The sequence below is a fragment of the Urocampus carinirostris genome, chromosome 12 (genome assembly GCF_059441175.1).
Source record: "Urocampus carinirostris isolate Australia breed hairy pipefish chromosome 12, RoL_Ucar_1.0, whole genome shotgun sequence".
In the NCBI taxonomy this organism is placed as follows: Eukaryota; Metazoa; Chordata; class Actinopteri; order Syngnathiformes; family Syngnathidae; genus Urocampus; species Urocampus carinirostris.
In genome coordinates, this window is record NC_142360.1 from 13,423,655 (window position 1) to 13,444,223 (window position 20,569).

General features: G+C 39.7%; 1 protein-coding gene across 3 annotated transcripts; it reads right to left on the reverse strand.

Annotated features, from left to right (window-relative positions):
* Nucleotides 1–928: 928 nt before the first annotated feature.
* On the reverse strand, nt 929–19,905 carry hps3 (HPS3 biogenesis of lysosomal organelles complex 2 subunit 1). Of its 3 annotated transcripts, none has more exons than XM_088349035.1 (24): nt 19,607–19,905; nt 19,269–19,333; nt 19,152–19,168; nt 17,073–17,166; nt 16,854–16,927; nt 16,478–16,690; nt 16,234–16,273; nt 15,582–15,664; nt 14,098–14,221; nt 13,640–13,790; nt 13,487–13,569; nt 13,228–13,399; nt 11,001–11,082; nt 10,762–10,919; nt 7,754–7,862; nt 7,419–7,636; nt 6,298–6,475; nt 3,814–4,047; nt 3,554–3,751; nt 2,101–2,295; nt 1,918–2,022; nt 1,643–1,849; nt 1,451–1,538; nt 929–1,375 (listed from the first exon to the last, which is right to left on the reverse strand). In XM_088349035.1, the coding sequence occupies exons 4-24, from the start codon at nt 17,107–17,109 to the stop codon at nt 1,248–1,250; spliced, it is 2,877 nt and encodes a 958-aa protein (XP_088205161.1). In that variant the 5' UTR covers nt 17,110–17,166; nt 19,152–19,168; nt 19,269–19,333; nt 19,607–19,905; the 3' UTR covers nt 929–1,247. The 3 variants fall into 3 exon arrangements, with proteins under 3 accessions (XP_088205161.1, XP_088205160.1, XP_088205158.1); XM_088349034.1 differs by having other exon boundaries at nt 19,097–19,168; XM_088349032.1 differs by having other exon boundaries at nt 19,097–19,168; nt 19,269–19,397.
* Between the last annotated feature and the right edge of the window lie 664 nt (nt 19,906–20,569).

Here is a 20,569-nt window from a genome sequence, read left to right on the forward strand (position 1 = left end):
CAACTTTATTTTCATCCTTTTAGACCGGCACATATATATAAAGTGTACTGTGGCTGACACTCGGCTAGGCTAAGGTAACCTAGGCTCATCAAACTGACAGCAATAAATGAAGGCAACAGTCTGACAAAACCAGGACTGTGGTAGACAAGACAGTGACTCTACTTCAAGAGTATTCAGGAAGAATAAGCTGGATCAGTACCTGTAGGTTTCCTTTTACAAAACCACAATAGCAAGATTGTTGACATGCAGTGTCGCAGTGTAGGACATTGGGAGCACGGTAGGGACAGAAAAACCATAGTCATCAACACAGCCCATATAATCATTGGTTGCCCTTGTCAGCTTGCAATACTGCAGCACAGCCAAGAACACTATAAAAGGACTTTCACCCTGGCCACCACCTCTTTGACCTGCTGACCTCTGGTAGGCACTACAGGTCCCTTAAAACTAACAGGTTCAAAGACGTTTCCTTTCCAGAGCCATCAACGCCTAAAACAAGCGCACAAGGCTGAAAAAAATATATCTTGCCTATGAGTAGAAAATGGGCAATATCTTCACATCTTATCGACTTATTTTGGATTTTTTTTCTTGCTAAATGTTTCTGCACACTTTTTCATTGCACTAATGTTCTGATAGACTTACAACTTAGGCCTGTCTCTAAGCACTGCCTTGTAAATATTTCTGTCTGTTTATCCTGACATCGTTTTTATCTTATTTTTCTAATTTAAGTCTTTATCCTGGAGTAACATATCAAATTCTGTCTACTATGTTGGTACCAATGACAATTGAGGCAAGTCTAAAAGTAACGCACCACCTTCAACACAAAATGAGCTGAATGTTATTAAAAATAACCAATAGCTGTGATAAACACATTTTTAATTTTTGTTAAAATAATATGAAACTTAAAACGCGGTAGTAATGAGTCTTCTAAAAATCACAACTTTTGTTTATTGGCTCACAAGGCAGTAGTGACTTTTGAACCAAACATCTCCAAGTGGTACAGGGATTCTCTGTGCAACACAGACACAACCAATCAAAAGAGCTGTTTCTCAAACCTAAATTTGATTAAATTTCAATTGAAAGCTAGTCATTAACCAAACTGTGCTGTAAACAACAATGACATCATCTATGAATCTACATTTGCGCCACATCATAGGTTGAATAAAAAAAACAATAAGTCTTAAATTCGGGTTTCCCAACTGACTATCTTCATATCTTTGCATCAGTTGCAATATTGTAGTGTTTACATGTCAGGCCAGTAAGTGTCTCTGGCTGCAGGTGAGTAAGTGAGGTAAGAAATACGAAGCTGTTCCGTCATCAGGTATAAGGTCCAAGAACTGCATAGGACTCGTTTCCATGGAAACCACAACGAGGGTCTCTGTGGGCACAGAAGAATGCACAAGAAACTAACAGCAGTAGTTATCTCCCTTTTATGACTGCACTCTTAAACTACCTTTTAGAGCAGCCAAAAGAATGCTATTATCTGGTGCCTTTCTTGTCCGATTACAAAGTTCTGGGAGAACCTTCTTCCACCACAAATCCTAAAAGTTGTACGGAAGAAAGGATGAACCAACTGAACACGTAGCACATACATTGACCAAACACAAACTTTCTAGTATTGACTCCCTTTCCCACCAGTACAGACCATGTATTCATCTTGCAAGTGGTGATTAGCGTAGGCTATAATGGCTTGAGGGCATCGATCCAGAAGTTGTTCAATGCTGTTCTCGTACTGCCCCCTTCTGGTGTAACACAAAAGGTGCAGGCTGAAGCCCCATAACGTTTTGTCTGGCAATCTTTCCAATAAGGGCACAGCTGAGTCCAAAGACAGAGATGGACCGCATAGAAGTGACTGCAGAAAATAGAAATGTGTTGAATAGATGCAGCGAGTTTACTCTCAGTTATTGGCCCAACGCTTACCTGCATTTTGTTTAAAGCCTCCTGGTGTTGAAAGCTGGTACTGCTAGGTGGACTGAGAACAATAAGCCATGGATACAAAGCACCATAATGGGAGCAGGAATTTATCTAAAATAGGTGAAGATTTTACAAGCATGTTTTTTTACTTTCAAAGAACAAATCAGAAATGTAATTCTGCAATTCTACCAGATCATCAGCGCTCTTCAGCGCCTTGTGAGCTGAAGGATCGTGTTGTCGTTTGTCTGTGCTTGTGTGTAACAGTCGGTCAATGTAAACCGATGACAATCTGAACAGAAGTTCTTGAATGACTGCTTCCTGTGATGACGCCATAAGCATGGCCTCCCAGAAATCCACTTGTAAGCTGTTTTGGCAACCCAGCGTCTACAGGCAGTAGTAACTGATTTTAAAAATTGAAATACACATCTGATTTCTATTTACATATGTACAGTGGCCCTTCCACATCAGAGATGACTTTGTTGTAGAGTTTCTCATATCTCAAACGATTTTTCCCCATAAGAAATAACTGAAAACCAAATAATCCATTCCCAGCTTCCCAAACATTATCTAAGTTAACCCTAAATAGCGATAGAACACATCTCCCTGAAAGACACATTCAAATAGTAATTGAACCAAAAATACAGCAATAAGATAAACAAGATGAAGAAAAAGAAAGTGAGTTCATTATGAGAACATACCATGGAGGAAGTTGGCGGTTGCTAACGGAGGTGTATAAATGGTAGTCGTGTAGGATTGAGGGACCATGAGAGACTGTTGATGATACTTAAGCACGTATCCATATTCCATGGGAAGCAGAGCTTTCAGCTGCTCTGCCCCCCAGCTCTGGAACTCATTGCCGTGACCCTATCCAACCTCAAATCCGGACTCAAAACTCACCTCTTCAGACTTGCCTTTTCTTGACCATATGCCTCACACACTGCCCCTTTTAACTACAATGTGTTTTATTGGCTATTTACCACTTGCTGGTTTTACTCTTCGTTTACTGTTGTGTCCTACTCATATGTACAGCGACCTTGGGTATCCTGAGTGGCACTTCGAAATACAATGTATTATTATTATTATTATTACAGTGCACTTGAAAATAAAATCTATTAATTACTTCCTTATTTATATTGACATTATACTCTTTCTCAAAACACACCTTTCCATTTCCTTTTCTAGAACTCAACACGGGCAAACAGTATCAAGTCTGTATGGCGGGAAACCCATGTGCTAACTGGAATGAGTTTACTCCAGCCTTAAGCAGTCTTGAGCTGAATCAATGCTAAATCTATTTCACCCTGCTCATCCTGGAAGGGGGATTACCACTTGTGAGGCCCCTTCTCAAGGTTTCTTTTTTCCTCACGCTGAGGTTTTGAGTTTTTCCTTGCCCGCATGTTGGTTTAAGATCGGGTAATGGTGTAATTGTAATCCTGTGCAGTCCTTTGAGACATTTTTGTGATTAAGGGCTGTATAAATAAATGTGACTTGACTTGACCTCTGTAGTGGTAAGAAATTCTTGTAAATTAAATGTTCTCATATTTGGGGCATGATTTCTCGTGTCTCCACTTTCTCGTAAAAAGAGTACCTCTTATGTAGAGAGGCCGTTGTATAGAATATTGTGCATGCCTACTTCACTGACCTGAAACATGTGGTCCACCTGTTCAAGCTGAATTTTATTGTTCTCATGCAGCGCAACCATGGCCGCCACCAGCAGGCCAGGTTGCGAATTGGCCATCTGTCGGCTTAAGGCTGTGGGCCAAACGTTAACTTGCTGCCCACGCCCTCCTCCGTGAAACAGAAGCCGTGGCTCCTCGATTAAGCCGTACACCAGAACCATCTGAAAGCGACAAAATAGTTCAATAAACTTCTCAAAAGTAATATCATTTATCACACTTTAACCTCAGCATGTCTCTCCATGAGCTGTGTGTACTGTGCGGTATCGTTCAAGCGCAGCGTCATAGTCGCCATGGTGATTGTCAGTGAAACAGACACACCAGTGCTGTCTTCAAGAAGCTGCAAGATTTGGAGTGTTCGGGTAGCGTTGACATTCGTCATAGCCAGGCTTGCACATACGTTGATGAGCTGTGAGGGTTCCGATTGGCTGAAAATGTCGATGACCTCGTCTGCTGCTTCCTGCCAATAACAAATTTAGTTTTTGGTGAAAACAGTTGATAAAAGTACATATTCCTATACAGAGGTATCACTTTATACGAGATCCTCTAAACCAGGAGTCGGAAACATTTTTGATCCAAAAGCCATAATGTCTAAAATATTTTGAATCGTTTTTTTGGGGGGGAGCCACACCATGTTTGAAGACAAAATTCAACAAAACCACCCAACCTGCTCCCCAAACAAAAGCTAATTATTCAGCACATTTTATTTAACTGGGTGATGTTTGATTTGATAAAATCTGTGAAATATTAATAATGCCAGATCTTATGTCCCATGTGAATATAAATATAGCATTTAAAATGTGTCTCTCTACCGCCGTTAAGAGTGTTGAGGCTCATTTTGGTCCTGAATAATGGTTTCAAAGGAATGTGCCAGCAAAGTTCTTTTGAAAAAGTTTCACAAAATTCAGCAAACGAGGATTCGTATTTAGCTTCAGTGCTAGGTGAGGAGGAGTGCGCACACACCGCGTATAGCTCCGCCCATTCCTTCACCTCACCCAATCAGATTGCTGTAGGTGCTTTGCTTGGGCTTCTGGGTGTTTAAAGTTTGTTATGTGGCTTTTTAAGCGTTTCTACAATTAACATAGACTGTATAATGAGATTCCATATAAAGGATTATTTAGCGATTTCCAGCGAAAACAGGGTCTCTTGATGAGAGTCCTTGACTGTAAACCGTAGTAAAAATTGTGTGTATTCACTGGACTGAATTATTCAAACAGTCAGCATTATTGTCTTCGCATGTGCGCCAATTGGGCCCTTATGTAACTATACATTAAGCAATTGTGCAGGTTCTTTTTAATCTCAGAGCCAAATGTACACATAAAGAGAGACATATATGGCTTGTGAGCCCTATGTACTAGAGCTAAGATTTATGGCCCGAGCCCGAAGCAATTTCGGGCCGGGTCGGGCCTGAAATGTCAGTCATACGGTCGGGTCGGGTTCGGTCCTGCTTTTTTTTTTTTTTTTTTTAAATTAATTAATAATGTGTTAAATGTTCATTAAAAATATATACTTAAACTATGTATGGATACTTGACCAAGGAATACTTGTTATAAAATAAATAATTTGGATAAAACGGAGAAGGAGCTGTGATTGCTTTTAACGGAGCCAGAGCATGCTCTGTGCACGTGACGTGACGTGAATGCTGTCCTCTTAATAATCTTCCCCTCCGCAAATTCGCGTGATTTTGGCCTGGTATCCCCGATATGGAGTCGGACCAACAAGAAGTTAAGGATAAACTCAAAAGAGGAGAACTGACGAGGAAAACGCACTCTGGTAAGAGTCAAGTGTGGAGCAATTTCAAATTGATAGTAGAAAATGATACACAGACTTGCGTTGGCTTCGCTGAGTGTCAATGTGGCAATTTGCTCGCATACGATAGCAAAAAGACTGGGACCTCGACGCTGATCAGACATTTAAAAAGCTGTCCTGGCAAAAGTAATGAACGTCAGACATCTATATTATCATTCGTCCCAAAGACAGTTATTATAATTAGCTCGCTTTATTGTTTTAATAAGCGTTTTATATAGAATACGATCGGGGGGGGGGGGGGGGGGAATTTTCATAGGAGTCGGAAAAGGGCACAACACGTCGTCAACACCCCCTCAATGAAAGTGCGCTAAAATCTTAAGGACGTACTACTACTGCTGCTGTGGATTATGGCCCAATGATCAAGTCGTCAAAATGACGGACGCCCTTAAATGTTTTCGCTACCTCGAAAAAAAACCCGTCAATGACAGATTGTCGCTTAATGTGACATCTGCAGTGCAGACACAGAAATATAAAAGATGTAAATGTTTATACAGTTTTATTTAACTTAGGCCTAGATGTTGTAACAAAAGGCAGAGTTTAATTTGTTATCATAAATCACCCCTCCTTATAAATAAAATATGTAATTTCGGGCCCCTCGGGCCGGGCCAGCAAATCCAGTTAATTAGTCGGGCTCGGTCCGGGTCGGGTTTATTACCCCTCGGGCCTGCGTCGGGCTCGGGTGCTTTTTTTGGGCCCGATCTTACCTCTACTATGTACACATGACAAGAGTGACCCTAGTCATGAGTTCCGGAAAAGGAAATGGTAAGGTGAATTCAGACTATGAGCACGATCCTGAAATAAGCTCGTGTGTAGAGGTACTCCTGTGTCTTCTTTCTTTCCTCATTTGTTTTGTTTTGGGGAGTACTTGAATTACTTCATAAGTGCTTTGTGTCTAAAATACCTGAGGAAGACTTTGGTCCGTCTCTTCTAAAAGGAAATGTTTCAGGTAAAATAAAAAGCCTAGGCCGTAGGAGTGCGGACTGTCTGGAAGGGGGCGGTTCCTGGCCATTACATCGGTGACAGACAGTCCTGACATTCTGTAGTAAGGCAAAGCCTGGTGACAGAATCTCTGGCTCCCCCTTTAATGACATGAAAGCAAGTGGGATTATGAACAGTGACAGGAAAATTGTAAATTTATGATGCATTTTCTACAAAGTTAAATATTAAACATTACAGGGACCTTACAGTTGAGTAAAGTGTTTTCCTTTTTTCAGGCAGTCTTACGAGCAACCCTATGCTTGAGGTGACAAGCTACATTTTTCTATTGATGTGATGGTGGAGTCTGATGTTATCCTTGTGGGTTCCCCTTTTACTATTGTGTCCCTGGCGTAAAGTGTAAGATACCCCACGCCCCAAGTCTCTGTCTGAACTGTTTGTCAAAACAACGGGGAGCTGTTGAAATGCCGGTGAGATGAGAATCAGAAATTCTGTTCATCACATCTCCTTATGAGCTGAAATTTGTGTCTTGTCTCTTATTTTATGTTTATTCAAAGAAGTATGGTGCAGCGTAGAGCTGGGCAATAGGTTGAAATACTAGATTGAGTCGTCAATTTGAAAATCAAAAATTATATATTTTTTTCATAATGGTAAAATTTACGGTTTGAAATAAGAGTTGAATTTGAATTAAGAGAAAGCAGTAGAGATTAGTAAACAATTGTAAAAATCTACTTAATTACACTTAATTTGAGAAACAAATACACGACGAATGATCATCTTCACATTAAAACAAAATTAAAATCAATTATACTTGTTTGAACATTTTTCACAGGATTCATTTTTGAACTACTGTGTATAATCTGTGTGTGGGGGGTATATTGTTTCAAATCAATTAAAATTAAAATCCACTTGACTGACTGATAAAATGAAGATTTTAGTTTCAACTATATTGCCCAGTGCTGGTTAAGTGTTGTTAAATCGCTATGATTTCTGATACCAGGAGAAAACTTGTCATGAGTGAGGAAGTGTTTGCAAAGCTGAGCAGTTATGTTAGTTTTTGATTTTAAGATCTACAAAAGGGTTTACCTGCTAAAACAGTCTCCGAGCTGAGCACAGTTGTCCCTGAATGCCTCCTCCAGATCTGTCTTGTCAACAAAACCCTCAGCAAGGCATCCATTAGTTCGGTGCTGCACTCGTGGGGACCGGAGCAGGCCCGCACGCAGGATGAGGTGAGCTTCACTCAGCAAGTGCCAAAGATTTTGAGCCTGTTGGTTGGTCTGTGCATAATGCAGGCTGTATTCAACCTGACATGTGGGCAAAGCAGGGAGGAGGAAATGTTGATGTTAACACATTACATTGAAGCCAATGATGAAATTACTGAAAATTACAGTGTACATAAAGAGCACCGTTTTTTAGATTACCATTTCTTGGTAGAGAGTGAGGGGTGCAAGTGTTTCAACCACATAGAGGTTCCATCCATGTCCGACCGCACTGGTCTCTTTTGGAGTGGACATCGTCCATTTTCTTACCCTATAGTTAAAAGTTACAAAGACACAAAATTGGAAATATACAAAAATGTAATATCCTAAACCCCGATGTGGTCAAAAAATTCAAAAAGCATAAAATAAGGGCTTTTAATAAGTTAGTTTAAAACTTTTGAAAGGGAGTTTTACTTAGCAGTTACCCAATTGAAGATAACAGAACATTCATTCATTCATTCATTCACAGCTTATCCTAAGTAGGGTCGCGGGAGTGCTGGAGCCCATCCCAGCTGTCTTCGGGCAGTGGGCAGGGGACACCCTGAACCGGTTGCAAGCCAGTCGCAGGGCACAAAGGGACACACAACTCACCCGCTCATGCACACCTAGGGACAATTTGGATCGGCCAATTAACCTGACATGCATGTTTTTGGAATGTGGGAGGAAACCGGAGTGCCCGGAGGAAACCCACGCAAGCACGGGGAGAACATGCACACTCAACACAGGAAGGTTCGATCTCATGACCTCAGCACTTTGCCGCTCACGAGCTTACCACCGCGCCGCCGTGCTGCCCCACACCAGAACAACTATTCTATAAATTTGGAGCCTACGATAAATGCAATATTTTCGCCTATTTTCATTTGCTAAAAATCTTTTTACAACACATAAATCGCCATATAGTGTTTCATGGAACATAGCCAAACCATACTGATGCAACAAAACCAGCGAATCCACATGTAGATAACAATAATTATAAATAATTTCTGCCTATTAAAATGTTGTAAGGTTCGTAATAATCAGAAAAGCTGTTTGTGCGGTTGTTCATTGGAGATATGTGTGGGTTCACAATTTTGACAACAAACATGTTAATTTCAGATTCAAGGCCACATGAAAAATAGATTTTTGTCAAACAGAAGTTTCATGAAATCAAGTGGTAAATAAAGTTGACTTTTATTTCAACATCCTATACAGAAGGGATGTTCTATGTGGTTCACACTTTCATACACCAGCAGCCGGAAGCACATGGGGATAAAGTGCCTTGCTCAAGGCCTCTTAAACATGTTGCAGTGGGCGAGTATCACTTCTGCAAACGTTGAATTGAGAGAAGGATGCTCTACCACTGAGTCTTATAACTAAAAAGGAAGGGGGAGGGGGGCGTTAATGTCTACATCTACAGGTTAATGGTATGACATTTTAGTTCAAATAATTAGTTTGATAGCAGTGGCGAACACTCAGGCTCGTTAGGTAGGTAAACTTTAGTTTAGTAACTACATAGTCCTGTCACTTCAAGACCAAGCTGCAAAGACCGACTGCAGAGACACACTTAAGATCAGACAAAATATTATTGGACATAGAAATAAATTATAATTCAAATTGATTTTAGGAAAAAAATCAGAGAAATTCAAAATGCTATTTTTTTTACATGAGTACTCTGTAAATGGCATGTTTGTTTGACCGAGCTCTATTGTAAATCTATTTTTAATACTTTCACTTGTAAATACAATTAGTAAAAACAATACAAAACATACAAAAAATAAAAACATGTGTGATGTAACCAATTGCACAGATTTCCCAAAGAGAATGATATTCACTGGGGTGTGTTTTATGAGGATTTAGCCTAATGCCGGCGGTATATGTACATTAACTTAATTCTTAAGCAAAAAGGGTGTGCTTTGCTTTTGCAACTAGGACAATATCTGTAAGTCCGTTGTCCCTACTTCATCAGTCATATTCTCTGTAAGCGCTTTGAAGGTCTTGGAATTGCAGCTCAGCCCGCTAGTGACAAAAAGGGGCTATTAAGGGTGGAGAAATCTTACAGAAGGGGACGTGACAGAAGGCTCTCCAGAGCTGGCGTGGTAGTGGGATCGATTCCCACAGCCATGAAAATACCAGTCAGCGTAGTGTTTTCTTTCAATATGCTAAAATGTATAACACACACATGCACATAGTGCGATAATTTACTAAATGCACAAAAATCTAAACCAGTGACCTGCAGTCAGGGGAAGCAGGTGAGGCGGTGGAAATATACAATTAAAAGTATATTAAATGGGTATATTTTTTAGCTAAAGTTCTTTCTCATTCAACTTTTTGAAAAGTTTTTCTGTTTTTAATATTGGACACCTGCAAAAAAGATTGTATACAATGCCAATTTGTTATTTTGACTATTACTCATGGTTTACATTATTGTCACTTTCAGCCAAAAATGTTGCTGTTGTTTGATATTTACACACTTTAGGGCAGATCTGCTTTTTGCATTAATAAAGAGAATAGGGTTAGGGGAGGACTTTTATAATAGGTTGGAATTTCTTATCCGAGGTTCGTGTCCTATCCTGTTCTCGTTCAAAATCTATTGATGCATTCTCTCCCTTTTTAAGTGTCTACTGAACTATCAAATTATCAAGTTATTTTTCAACACAGATACATTTTCACATTATCAATATTATTAATACAAGTATGTAACGTATTACTGTGTTGAGCATCAGCAGATTAAGAGTGAGGCAAGCATCTCTCTTGACTCATGAGAAAGAGCAATAGTGATACCAAAGATTCTGATTTGGCACACAACTCATCCCCAAACAATAGAATTTGTGATCTAATGAGCAAGCTAGCAGCAAGTCATATCATCCAGTATTTATTTTCGTTGCATGAACTTTTTAACAAAGGATAATCTATTGATGCTTTTATTTAGACATTGTTTAAATGTTTTTTCTATGCTACAGTTGTATATATTTCTTTCTTGCTCAGACAATCAGTGATGAATAAGATGTACAGTAGCTTCATTAATTTGAAAACCTGTCTCACCAGCAGAAACCTGACAGCACGTCCCTGATCTGAACTCATCACTTCAGGGGATTAACCTAATTCGAAAACTCTGCTTGCACTCTATTATTATCAAAATTATTATTCCGCAACGATCTTTATGTGTAGTGGTTTCTTTGTGAGCAACATACAGGCCTCGTCGCTGTACATTGCGTTCACTTTCCTCTGGCGTCTCGGTGTATGCAGTGGAGAACAATATGACGTGACGGCCGTATACACATATAGAGCGGAGACCGATGAATAGCTGCATCCTCAAAGCACATGCCTCAAGGTTATAGGGTGGACAAGCCTTAAAGGAAACACACAAACCTATTCAGCATTCTCAGTTTAAACATCATCAGGGAAGTTAAGTTGTCTTTTGAATTCATACCTTCATAGTGGTATCAATGTAAGGGTCCTCCAACCTAGCGGCAAATGCTGCACAACGCACTGTGAAGCACTGCAGTGCATTTCTAGCAGACAATTAGACAAATGTTAGCATGTGATATAGCAGATGAAAACACTGACAAAAGTGACGATGGGCAAAACAACCTGCAGATTCAGGGCTTGTGTGGGGTAAAAGTAGGCTTGGGAAAATAAGCCTCGCTTTGAAGTGCGAGTCAGTGACATAGTTTTCATTGGACAAGGTAAAACAAAGCCTCATTGTGGGACAAGCTTGTTGAGCGGAGAGATTGTGAGCATTGTTTTGCAAGTCGCATTTAAGTCAGTGAGTTTGTCAGTCAACCAGGTAGTTAATTTCCTTAGTCAGAGACTTGATAAATTGATTCCCACTGCATTGGAGACAATTGTTTTCTTGAACAAAAAAATAAACCATGGCTTGACAAATTTTATGCCCACTTATATGCAATTAATTGTTGCGAAAAAAATATTATTAACCATAATGATTCCTTAGGAGTTCATTCTGACATGACAATATTAAATACACCTGCAATACTGCACGACTTCCGCAGGAGTGAGTAAAGAAACAATATGAAAGAAACAGTAGTAAACCTTTAGCTGTTATAGTGTGAGAGAATCTCTCATTGGTTCAAGAGGCTTCACTTTGCCTATCACTATATCGGTGAATGTGATTCAAGTATTATCCTTGTTCTATGGCAATTAACGGAGTTCTTCAAGATAACAATAACATAATATCAAAGTGGTAACAGTTTTGAGGGCTACACTTTTTTTAAACATACATTAGCTTTGATTAGGGCAGTCACTATTAGAAATTTCTGGTGACAATCAATTGTGATGCAAATAATCACGATTGAAAAATATACAGTATGGTAAAACAAAAAATAAGTTCCCTCTGCGTTATATGCTACTATGATAATATAAGCTTAATATTAAATATACTGTACACCTAAAGGTGACCAATGCAATGGTCAAGAAATCAAGTCTTGAAATATTCAAGATATAATTGTTAACGTTAACATTTTGTTCCTTTTATTGAAACAAATCCAACAGTGCAGGGTTTCGCCCTGTTAGGTCAAAACCTTTCGAGGAACAGTGCACAGGTGAGGTAACAGCTCCTGGACTCAACTTTTCAGTAATAAAGTCCAAAATTGAACAGAGTGCGAAAATTAAGCGCACAGATAAGAAAAAAAAAGCACACACATAGGGAATACAGCAGCAGAGCAGATAAATGTAGCTTTGCTTCTCTTCAAGTTTTAAGATGTCAACACATTTAAAGTGAATGCAGCTATTAGCAACAGACAAATGTATTTTCTTGAAGTTCTTGGGCCTTGAAATAAAAAACTGGTAAAAGGAGGTATGTAACTAAATAAAGACAGTTTCCTTTAGAAAACTGTTAAAAAACCACACACAATTGCTCAGCTTGAGCTCTGTTAACAGGACATTAACTTGAATATGAACTTGTAAACGTAAAATGTCTTGTATAGTGGGTCAGACAGCTGCTGATCAAACTTGTAAGACATGAGTCTTAAATGAGTCTGAATGCTGGTTTATCAACCATATTGAACGGCAGCAATTGAGTAGCAATGTACCGTGTAATACAATCTGTTAGTGTGCGCCACTTTACACCGTCTTGTTTGTATGTCGCCACCCGTGTGTAAACTCCATGTAAATCCACGTATGACAAGCTGGAACCCCTGGATTGTTTGCCACTTTTCCTTAGCTGACTAGCTTGGGAATTGTATTGGGTGACTGGACTCCAAATGCTGCTTGAGATTAGTTGTGTTAGCTCCTTTCACTGGCACCTTCTTGAAACAAAGTTTGCAGACCGCTTCTTCGGTATTTTAGGGCTTACCACTGTCTCTCGGTATAAACCTAAAATGTGTTCAAAATAATGAAGTGTCGCGTGGTTTTGAAACTAAGTTGCGCTATCATGATGACCATATAGCAGAGTGCCGATGTCATCTGCTTCCGCGTGTGTAGGGCAGGCGGGGAAAAAAACGAAAGTGAAAAATATTCGTGAATATGAAAAATATTCATGATTAGAGGAATATGTCATACTTGTGACAGTCTTAACTTTGATTACGATATAATAAATGGTTAGTGATGGAAAACGGTGCATTCTGACTTGCATGGTGTAAGAACCACAATCCACAGTGAAGTGAGAACCTGACTGAGGAGTTAGAAACAATAAGACTCACTTGGTAATGACATGTAACAGGTAGTCAGTCAACACAGCTTGCAAGACCTTCTCTGGGTACTGATAAGTTAATAGGAGTTCAACTCCCCCTTTCAAGCTGTACAGGAAGCCAGTGGTGGGAAGGGAGAAGAAGCAGAACACACAAGCTGGTTCTTCACCTGCAGACTGGGAGCCTGCATGGACAAAGAGCAAAGATAATGGTTGAAACAACACATTATTATGATGTGAGTTTATTGATGTTCGTGATTTAATAATAATACTTGTAAATAATGGTTTGAGTTTAAGGGAGTGAAGCTGCGTCTCCTCCACACTGCAGCCCTGAAAGAAGTCTGGCGTGAAACGCCTTTGGAAACATAAATTTTGATTACTGTTCTACATATCTAATTAAACTCTTTTTAATAATAGTCAAACACCTGAATAGAACATATTTGAACGAGTTCTGTCCTCTGTCCTCCAAGCCAGTTTTTTCAATGCAGACTGGGACATCACATTCTTGAGCTCGCTCACCCAGCAACTCTTGGTGTCTTGGAAGGAGCAGGAAGTCAATCTGTTCCTCAGCATCAGCTGTGCACGCACACAAAGGGAAGTTCTTCAGTTTGTAACATGTGGAACATTGAGGTTGGCACTAGCTGCTATTCTGCGGTGTTTAGAATATTGCTTAACATGCTATTTGAAAGAGAGTTTCTGATGAATGTTAAAGACTGCCAGATTGATACCCACTTTTAAAGCACAAATCCAATTTATTTGATTACAAACAAAATGTATGATATATTATATTGTTAGTAGGTTGATGTTGTACATGGTTTTTAAAAATAATCCTCAACAATGATTTACAAACTTTTACTTCTTTGAAATATTCGTATTTCATTACCTTCTTTTGGTTCTTCAGAAAATTCCTCCAGGACTGAGTTTTTTGGTTCATGACTAGCCTCCAGTTTTAGGACCAGAACCTCTAGTTCCGCTTGCACAGCAACATATCCTGCACAGAGTGCCACCTTAAAAGGTGCATGACAGATTGACCAATAGATTTAAAAAATAGACTCACAATATACTAAGAAAGCACCCATTTTCTGACATCTCATACCTCAGTCACGTCTCGACTGGACTACTACAATGCATTGTGTTACAGAATCAGCCAGTCTTCTATCACACGCCTACAGCGGGTCCAAAACGCTGCTGCTCGACTTTTAATTGGCACACGTAAGAAGGAGCCCTTGATACCGGTTCTGGCTTTCTTTCACTGGCTGCCCGTGCATTTCAGGGTTCATTTTAGGATTATTTTATTTGTTTTTAAGTTTTTAAATATCCTTGCCCCTCCATACCTCAACGAGCTGCTTCACTGTCATGTCCCTGCTCTGCGCCTCAGGTCAGCCCATCAGCTGCTGCTGGGGATACAGATGACCGATAGGAAGCGCAGAAGGGATAAAGCATTTTCTGTTGCTGCTCCTACACCTTAGAACAGTTATCCCTTGCACACCAGACAGGCTCCCTCACTGTCCATGTTTAAAACTAGTCTTAAAACCCATTTTTAGTTCTTGGCTTTTGACCTAACATGAGACTTTGTTTTATTATTTAATTCCTTTTTTTAATACTTTTAAAGTGTTTATATTCCTTTTATGGTCTATTTAAGGTTTTTGTTTAACCATATTTAATTTGTGTACAGAACCTCGTCTTCTTTTGTGGTTGTTTAAAGGGCATTATAAATAAAGTCGAGTTGATTTTTTTTAAATGAACATGCTTTTATTTTTCTTCATTTTCCATGTACTATTCACTGGGCCCTCTACATACATGATGAATTTGTTCCCGAATTGAGCTTGTGTCTCGAACATATTTTCACCTTAAAAATAACTGAAATCCAGTCCTGCAAAATCATCCTAATTAGACCCCAAAAAGCTATGAAAGACATCTTCCTGATCCCTAACAACACATCCAAAAAGTAATTGGACATAAAAATACACTAATAGTTTGAATACAGCATTATGATAAATAAGATGATATTAACAAAATAAAATGTGATTTTATTATGAGCACTTAGTGGTGTAGGAGGAGTAAGAGAGCACGAGAAATAACATAAAAAAACAACAACACACGAGTTCGGGTTTAGATCTGTATGGCCTGTGCAAACTGGGATAAGCTGATGGTGGCGGTGAGCGGTCTCGAGCACTCGTCCCTCTAGTTGTGGCGTCGGGTAAGATTTTTGCTCTGAAAAAAACCTATCTCCAATTTCTTGTAACTATTGTAACTCATATGTACAGGGGCCACTGTACTAGAAACTATATATGTGAAGTTTGTGATTCCAAGATCACGGCATAATTTATCGAAATGTCAATCACAATAAAGAGTAAGAAGTGATACCTGTTGAAGTTTAGTTGCCGGAAGATGCAGGATGACTGAGCGTTCAAAGTCCAGAAATGAACCATGAAGACTTGAGGTCTGCTCTGGAAGCAAAACCGTGATGTGCGAAAAACATGGGGAAAAAAAAAAATCAGGAACATACGAGGAAACAAACCAAAAAGGTTATGATTATGAGCAGACTAACAAAAGCTCTTAAGCAGTTAAAGGGACAGTGTGTATTATTCAGCACCTCCTAGTGGTAAAAGCAATACTTCATTCATTAAAACACAATAGTAATTGAAAAAATAAACAAAAATACATTATCTACCATACAAACTTTTATTTAAAAAAAAATTCATAGGGTTATTAAATTAGCATTGATTTTACTAAACATGAGCCTCACCTCAAAGGAGCTGACATAATTGTCAGTTATTTTGCTGCTACAGGTACCCAAAAATCTCAACAGAGAAGTAAAATGGAGCGTTTCTGTCACTTTGAGTCTAGTTTGTATTCTTCCTTTTGCACTTGTTTTCAGTTGCACTACATGACTACACCATGTAACTCCATCTAGTGGTCAAATAATACTAACTGTTCCTTTAAGGATAAAGTCTTGATAGAATCCCTAAAAGGATGGAATCTACAACAGTTTGACGCAAACAACTTTGAGTGTTACCTGGAATTTGACTGGCGTTCTGCTGGCTGCTTGAAGGTTGCTGAGTGTTGAAAATAGAATTAGCAGGAAAAGCGGAGAGGAAGAGAAAACAAGTTCAAATGAGGAATTTTATAACATTTTGACATTTAATTTATTACTGGTGTCATATTTAATATATCTCTGATATCAATTACCGGTAAACATATTCCTCATGGTATACAGAATAAACCAAATAGCCGGACTACTCGACCAGTTTTGTACTTGCCACATTTGAATGATTATGTCTTCTCAAAGTAAACAGAACCACAGTCTTGTCACAGCCAACCAAAAGGTCCCCTGTTATCGGGCAACATGCGACAGCCAGGGGACGTTCCGAAAAGGGGATCTCAATGATCTCCATTTGTCCTCCAACCCGCTGGGATGCCCCTCGAAGTAAGTGGCCCAGCAAGCGCACCCCAACACGAGCCTTTTCCTCTGCCTACGAAAGTGGGACGTCACATCCTTGAGCTCTCAATACAGAATAGCCTTTTGGAATTATGCTTGGAAATAATTTTACTAATCAGAAAAGTGAACTAAAGAAGAATGTAGTTGTTTTATTTCAAATTAGTTTACGTGGAAAAAAAAGTCAAATTCTATTTCACCTGGTAACGCCAGTTGGTGTAAGCTCTGAGGTAGGTGGCGCCATTTTTTTCCTCAATAGTAACCAGGTAGTCTCCTACATGTAATCAGAACAAGAAAACAACCAAACAAAGAAAATAACCCAGAAATTTAAACATGGTCAACTATCTTATAAATTTACACTGGCAAATAAATAAGCACTTTAAAGTGTAGCATGTACAGAAACATGGAATACTGTTTACCAATATCACTGTGCAGGAAGCTCGTCACAGAGCCCATGGTAGCAAAGCGACACAAAAGAGGGCAGCCTTCTTCCTCCAGATTGTACACTTCCACCTAATTTCAACATCAAACATTTTTATAGCCGCATTAAATCTATGATTCAGCAAATGCATTGCATCGTTGTCAGCAAATGGAAAGCACATATCTTCATTTAGCCAGTGCAACTTTTACTGAGTTTACCTATTTCCAACTTCCTCTTACTGCTACTTGTCTACTTTTGAAGATATGAAATGGGATAACAATGGTAATATATACTAGACAATTCCCGCGGCAATTGTAAGAGTTGTGATTGATCTGAAAGATGATCCCAGCATGTATATATGACCCCGGTTGTTAGCATTATGAGTTAGCATAAAGTTTTTAACTCAGAGAGATGTTTCTGTCATTTGTTACTTGGTTCTGTGGGGGGACATTACCAAATTTTTTTAGCATGAAGAAGTTAGCATTAAGCCGTTAGCTTCCATTTTTAAAATGTATCTGTTACTATAACTCATTAACATGAGGCCATTAGCAGAATTTGTAAATATGAAGTCGTTAAAATATAGCCATAACCAAAATTTTTTACTATGAAGAAGTTAGCATTGCCGACAGTGTTTACAGCTAGCTTGCACTAATACTTTGGCTGGCTACGTCAGCCCAACTAATCACAAACAGTGTTTACAGCTAGCTTGCGCTAATATTTGGGCTGGCTATGCCAGCCCAACACCTTGCTAGCGGCGCACATAGCTGTTAGCATCCTCTCGCTAGCATCCTCTCTTTGGAATTCACAATTTACCCATGGTTAAAGGTAATGTGGGTCGGGCCCCCTCAAGCCACCCTGGACAGTCCCTGCTTAGTCCCTACTAACCCCTGAAAAAGCCCTCGTTTTCATGACTACCCATAGAAATGAATGGGCCCATGTATTCCGGATGGGAGATTCTCAAAACCCATTATTCCGGATGGGGACTTTTTTTGGTCTTGCGGGGTCCCGGAGACCTGGAGACTCGTATCGAAAATCGGTATTATCGCAGGAGAGTCCTGATTCGGGCGGAATTTTCTGTATATGAATCGTTGGGCTACTCCAAAAGCTCTGGGAGGAGAGGCCCGTCAAAATTCGGCGGAAGAAGATAGATATAATATTATTGAATAAGATCTTGGGGGATTATAATAGTTGCTTCGCAGGCACAACTATATTGCCCTGTGCTTACTGCACTTGGCAATGTAGTTGTGCCTTGCTAAGCAATCACAACTAATGATTGATTATATTTTGTAACTATTTTCAAGACTAGGTCAACAATGGATAAAAATACATAATTGCCAGAACGATAAATTTGTTATTATGCATAATAAACGAAGATTCAATTTTTTTTTTCCAAAAACTTGAGATATACATCAAATTCTGTAATCCCCGCTACTTCACGCTTTGTACTTTGCATCCTCATTTTTATCTGAAGTGGCTTTTTTTTGGCCATTCTGTCCACTAAGAAGTGAATTGCACTTGTGCGGCTGCAATCCATGATCCCCAATCCCACATTGGTGTGGGCAGAGACCAGAAGAACATAATTTTGTCTGGAGCCGTATGGTTCTAGCCCGCTTAAAATTAAATGCACGGTTGCGGCCACAATGCATTATCCCTAGTCCCTATGACAGTAGTGGCCCGCAGAGCTCTTTTTTTTTCGGTTTGGCTGCTATGGCGTGTCATTGTGGCTTGCCCCAAATTGACTGTTATCTCTAGTCAAATATAGCTGAATCTGGTGTCATGCGTGGAAGCTCTAAAGTTTTGTTCTTGCCACCTAAATGAAAAACACCTGCGCTGCTTCGATCCATTATCCCTGGCCGACTAATACTAGGAGCAGGGGCCAGCAGGACACATGATGATAAGGAGGGAGGCTGTTTCGCGGATTTTCGCTGGGGGTTCTAGTTCCCTTAACCGTGTTAAATGAGGGATTACAGTATTTCATTTAGCTCTTTTTAAACCACAAACCCAAACATTTGAATAAATAACCTTGCATCCTCCAGCAGTGACCACAAACAAGGCCCCACCTCCACAGCAAACCAACCTAGGCTCTTGCTCGACCTGGAAACAGGAGAAATATATAAATTGGAAATGAGACCAATGACAAACATGTCAATTAGGCTTGCAGACTTGGAAAAGGAAAGCATAGAGCTCAACCGACCTGCACGATTTGCTGCGAGGCGTAGGGATGGCAGTTGTAGACGTGCACCATGGCGATGAGATGCTCTACAATGGAACAAGGTAGACTTCAATAGTAAGGTTTTGAAATCTTGCACAGCGTCAGCTCCCTCTAAGAACGCAAGAAAGTCAAGATCTAGACATTTCATTCGATAAAAGGAGTAAAAGAATACGTTGCTTGATTCATTATAGCTGTATTTGTGAATTTTACAAAGTACAGCAAAATTATATTTGACTGGTTAAATAGTCTGCAACCTAATAGAACGCTATCTACTCAAAGGGAGAAAACTTTATATACATGAGCATTTTATTTTAACTCGCCTTTGTGTCGCCAAAGTGCAGGGAGTGCACAAAAAGAAGAGAAGAGGCGAGCGTGTGGTAATCGATATCACATGCTGTGGTCTTGTGAGCTGAATCATGGGCTTTAACAAATAGGTCCCTTCCACAATGCCTCTGTTTGAACTCAGTTCCCGCATTAAAAAAGTTCAAAAAAATGCATATACATATACGTTGACGCCATCTATTTACAGGTGTAAAGTGTTTATCCGCTTTTTGGTCTAAATTCGCCGTCGAACACTAACGCGCCTTAAAGCAGGAAGTGGATTCAGACCACAACAACGCTGACCGCGCCCCCTTTGCTCTCATTGGCTTGTGCCTTCGATCACTTAATCGTTTGTTTAATTCATTTCTATTCCTACGATTTGAATACCCAAAGACTCCTTTTATCAACTTTCAGATTTTTGCGACTTATATTTTCATATAGCCTTTCATCAAACTCCTTTTCCGTTTTGCTGTATTTCATTGGGATGCATAGACGCTAGGGAGCGCTTCAGCCAAAGAAACATTGTCTACGCGAAGTGGCATTGTGGTTCATTCAGTGCTAACCAGGCAACGATAGCATTTTGGAGACGCTGAACCATGTTTTGTACAGTACTCCATACCTACCTATTTAATGCTCTTTGTCCCTCTGGACGTGGAGGAAGGGACTGAAAACTCCACGCGTATTCATCTTGGAAAGCTGCTGAATGCAACATATGTGATTGCCAATCACATATGTTGCACTGATTGGGTCATTCATTCATTATCTGCACCGCTTATCCTCAGTAGGGTCCCGGGATGCTGGAGCCCATCCCAGCTGTTTTCATAACACACACTAACATGACAATTTCGAGTAGACATCATGGATATTTGGTCAGGGTTTACTCTGGGTGACCTCTGAAATGCATACCTGTCAACCTCCACGGCTCCATGCTCTTTCAAACTCGTATTTTCCCTTACAAAATA

Bases quoted from the DNA above. Each gene is read 5' to 3' on its own strand.
- hps3 (XM_088349034.1), bottom strand. From the start codon at position 19,319: ATGGTGCACGTCTACAACTGCCATCCCTACGCCTCGCAGCAAATCGTG. The intron at 14,222-15,581 runs GTATCACTTCTT...GCACCTTTTAAG, and splicing joins CGGCAACTAAACTTCAACAG to GTGGCACTCTGTGCAGGATA. The intron at 11,083-13,227 runs GTGAGTCTTATT...ATTGTCTGCTAG, and splicing joins CTGTTACATGTCATTACCAA to AAATGCACTGCAGTGCTTCA.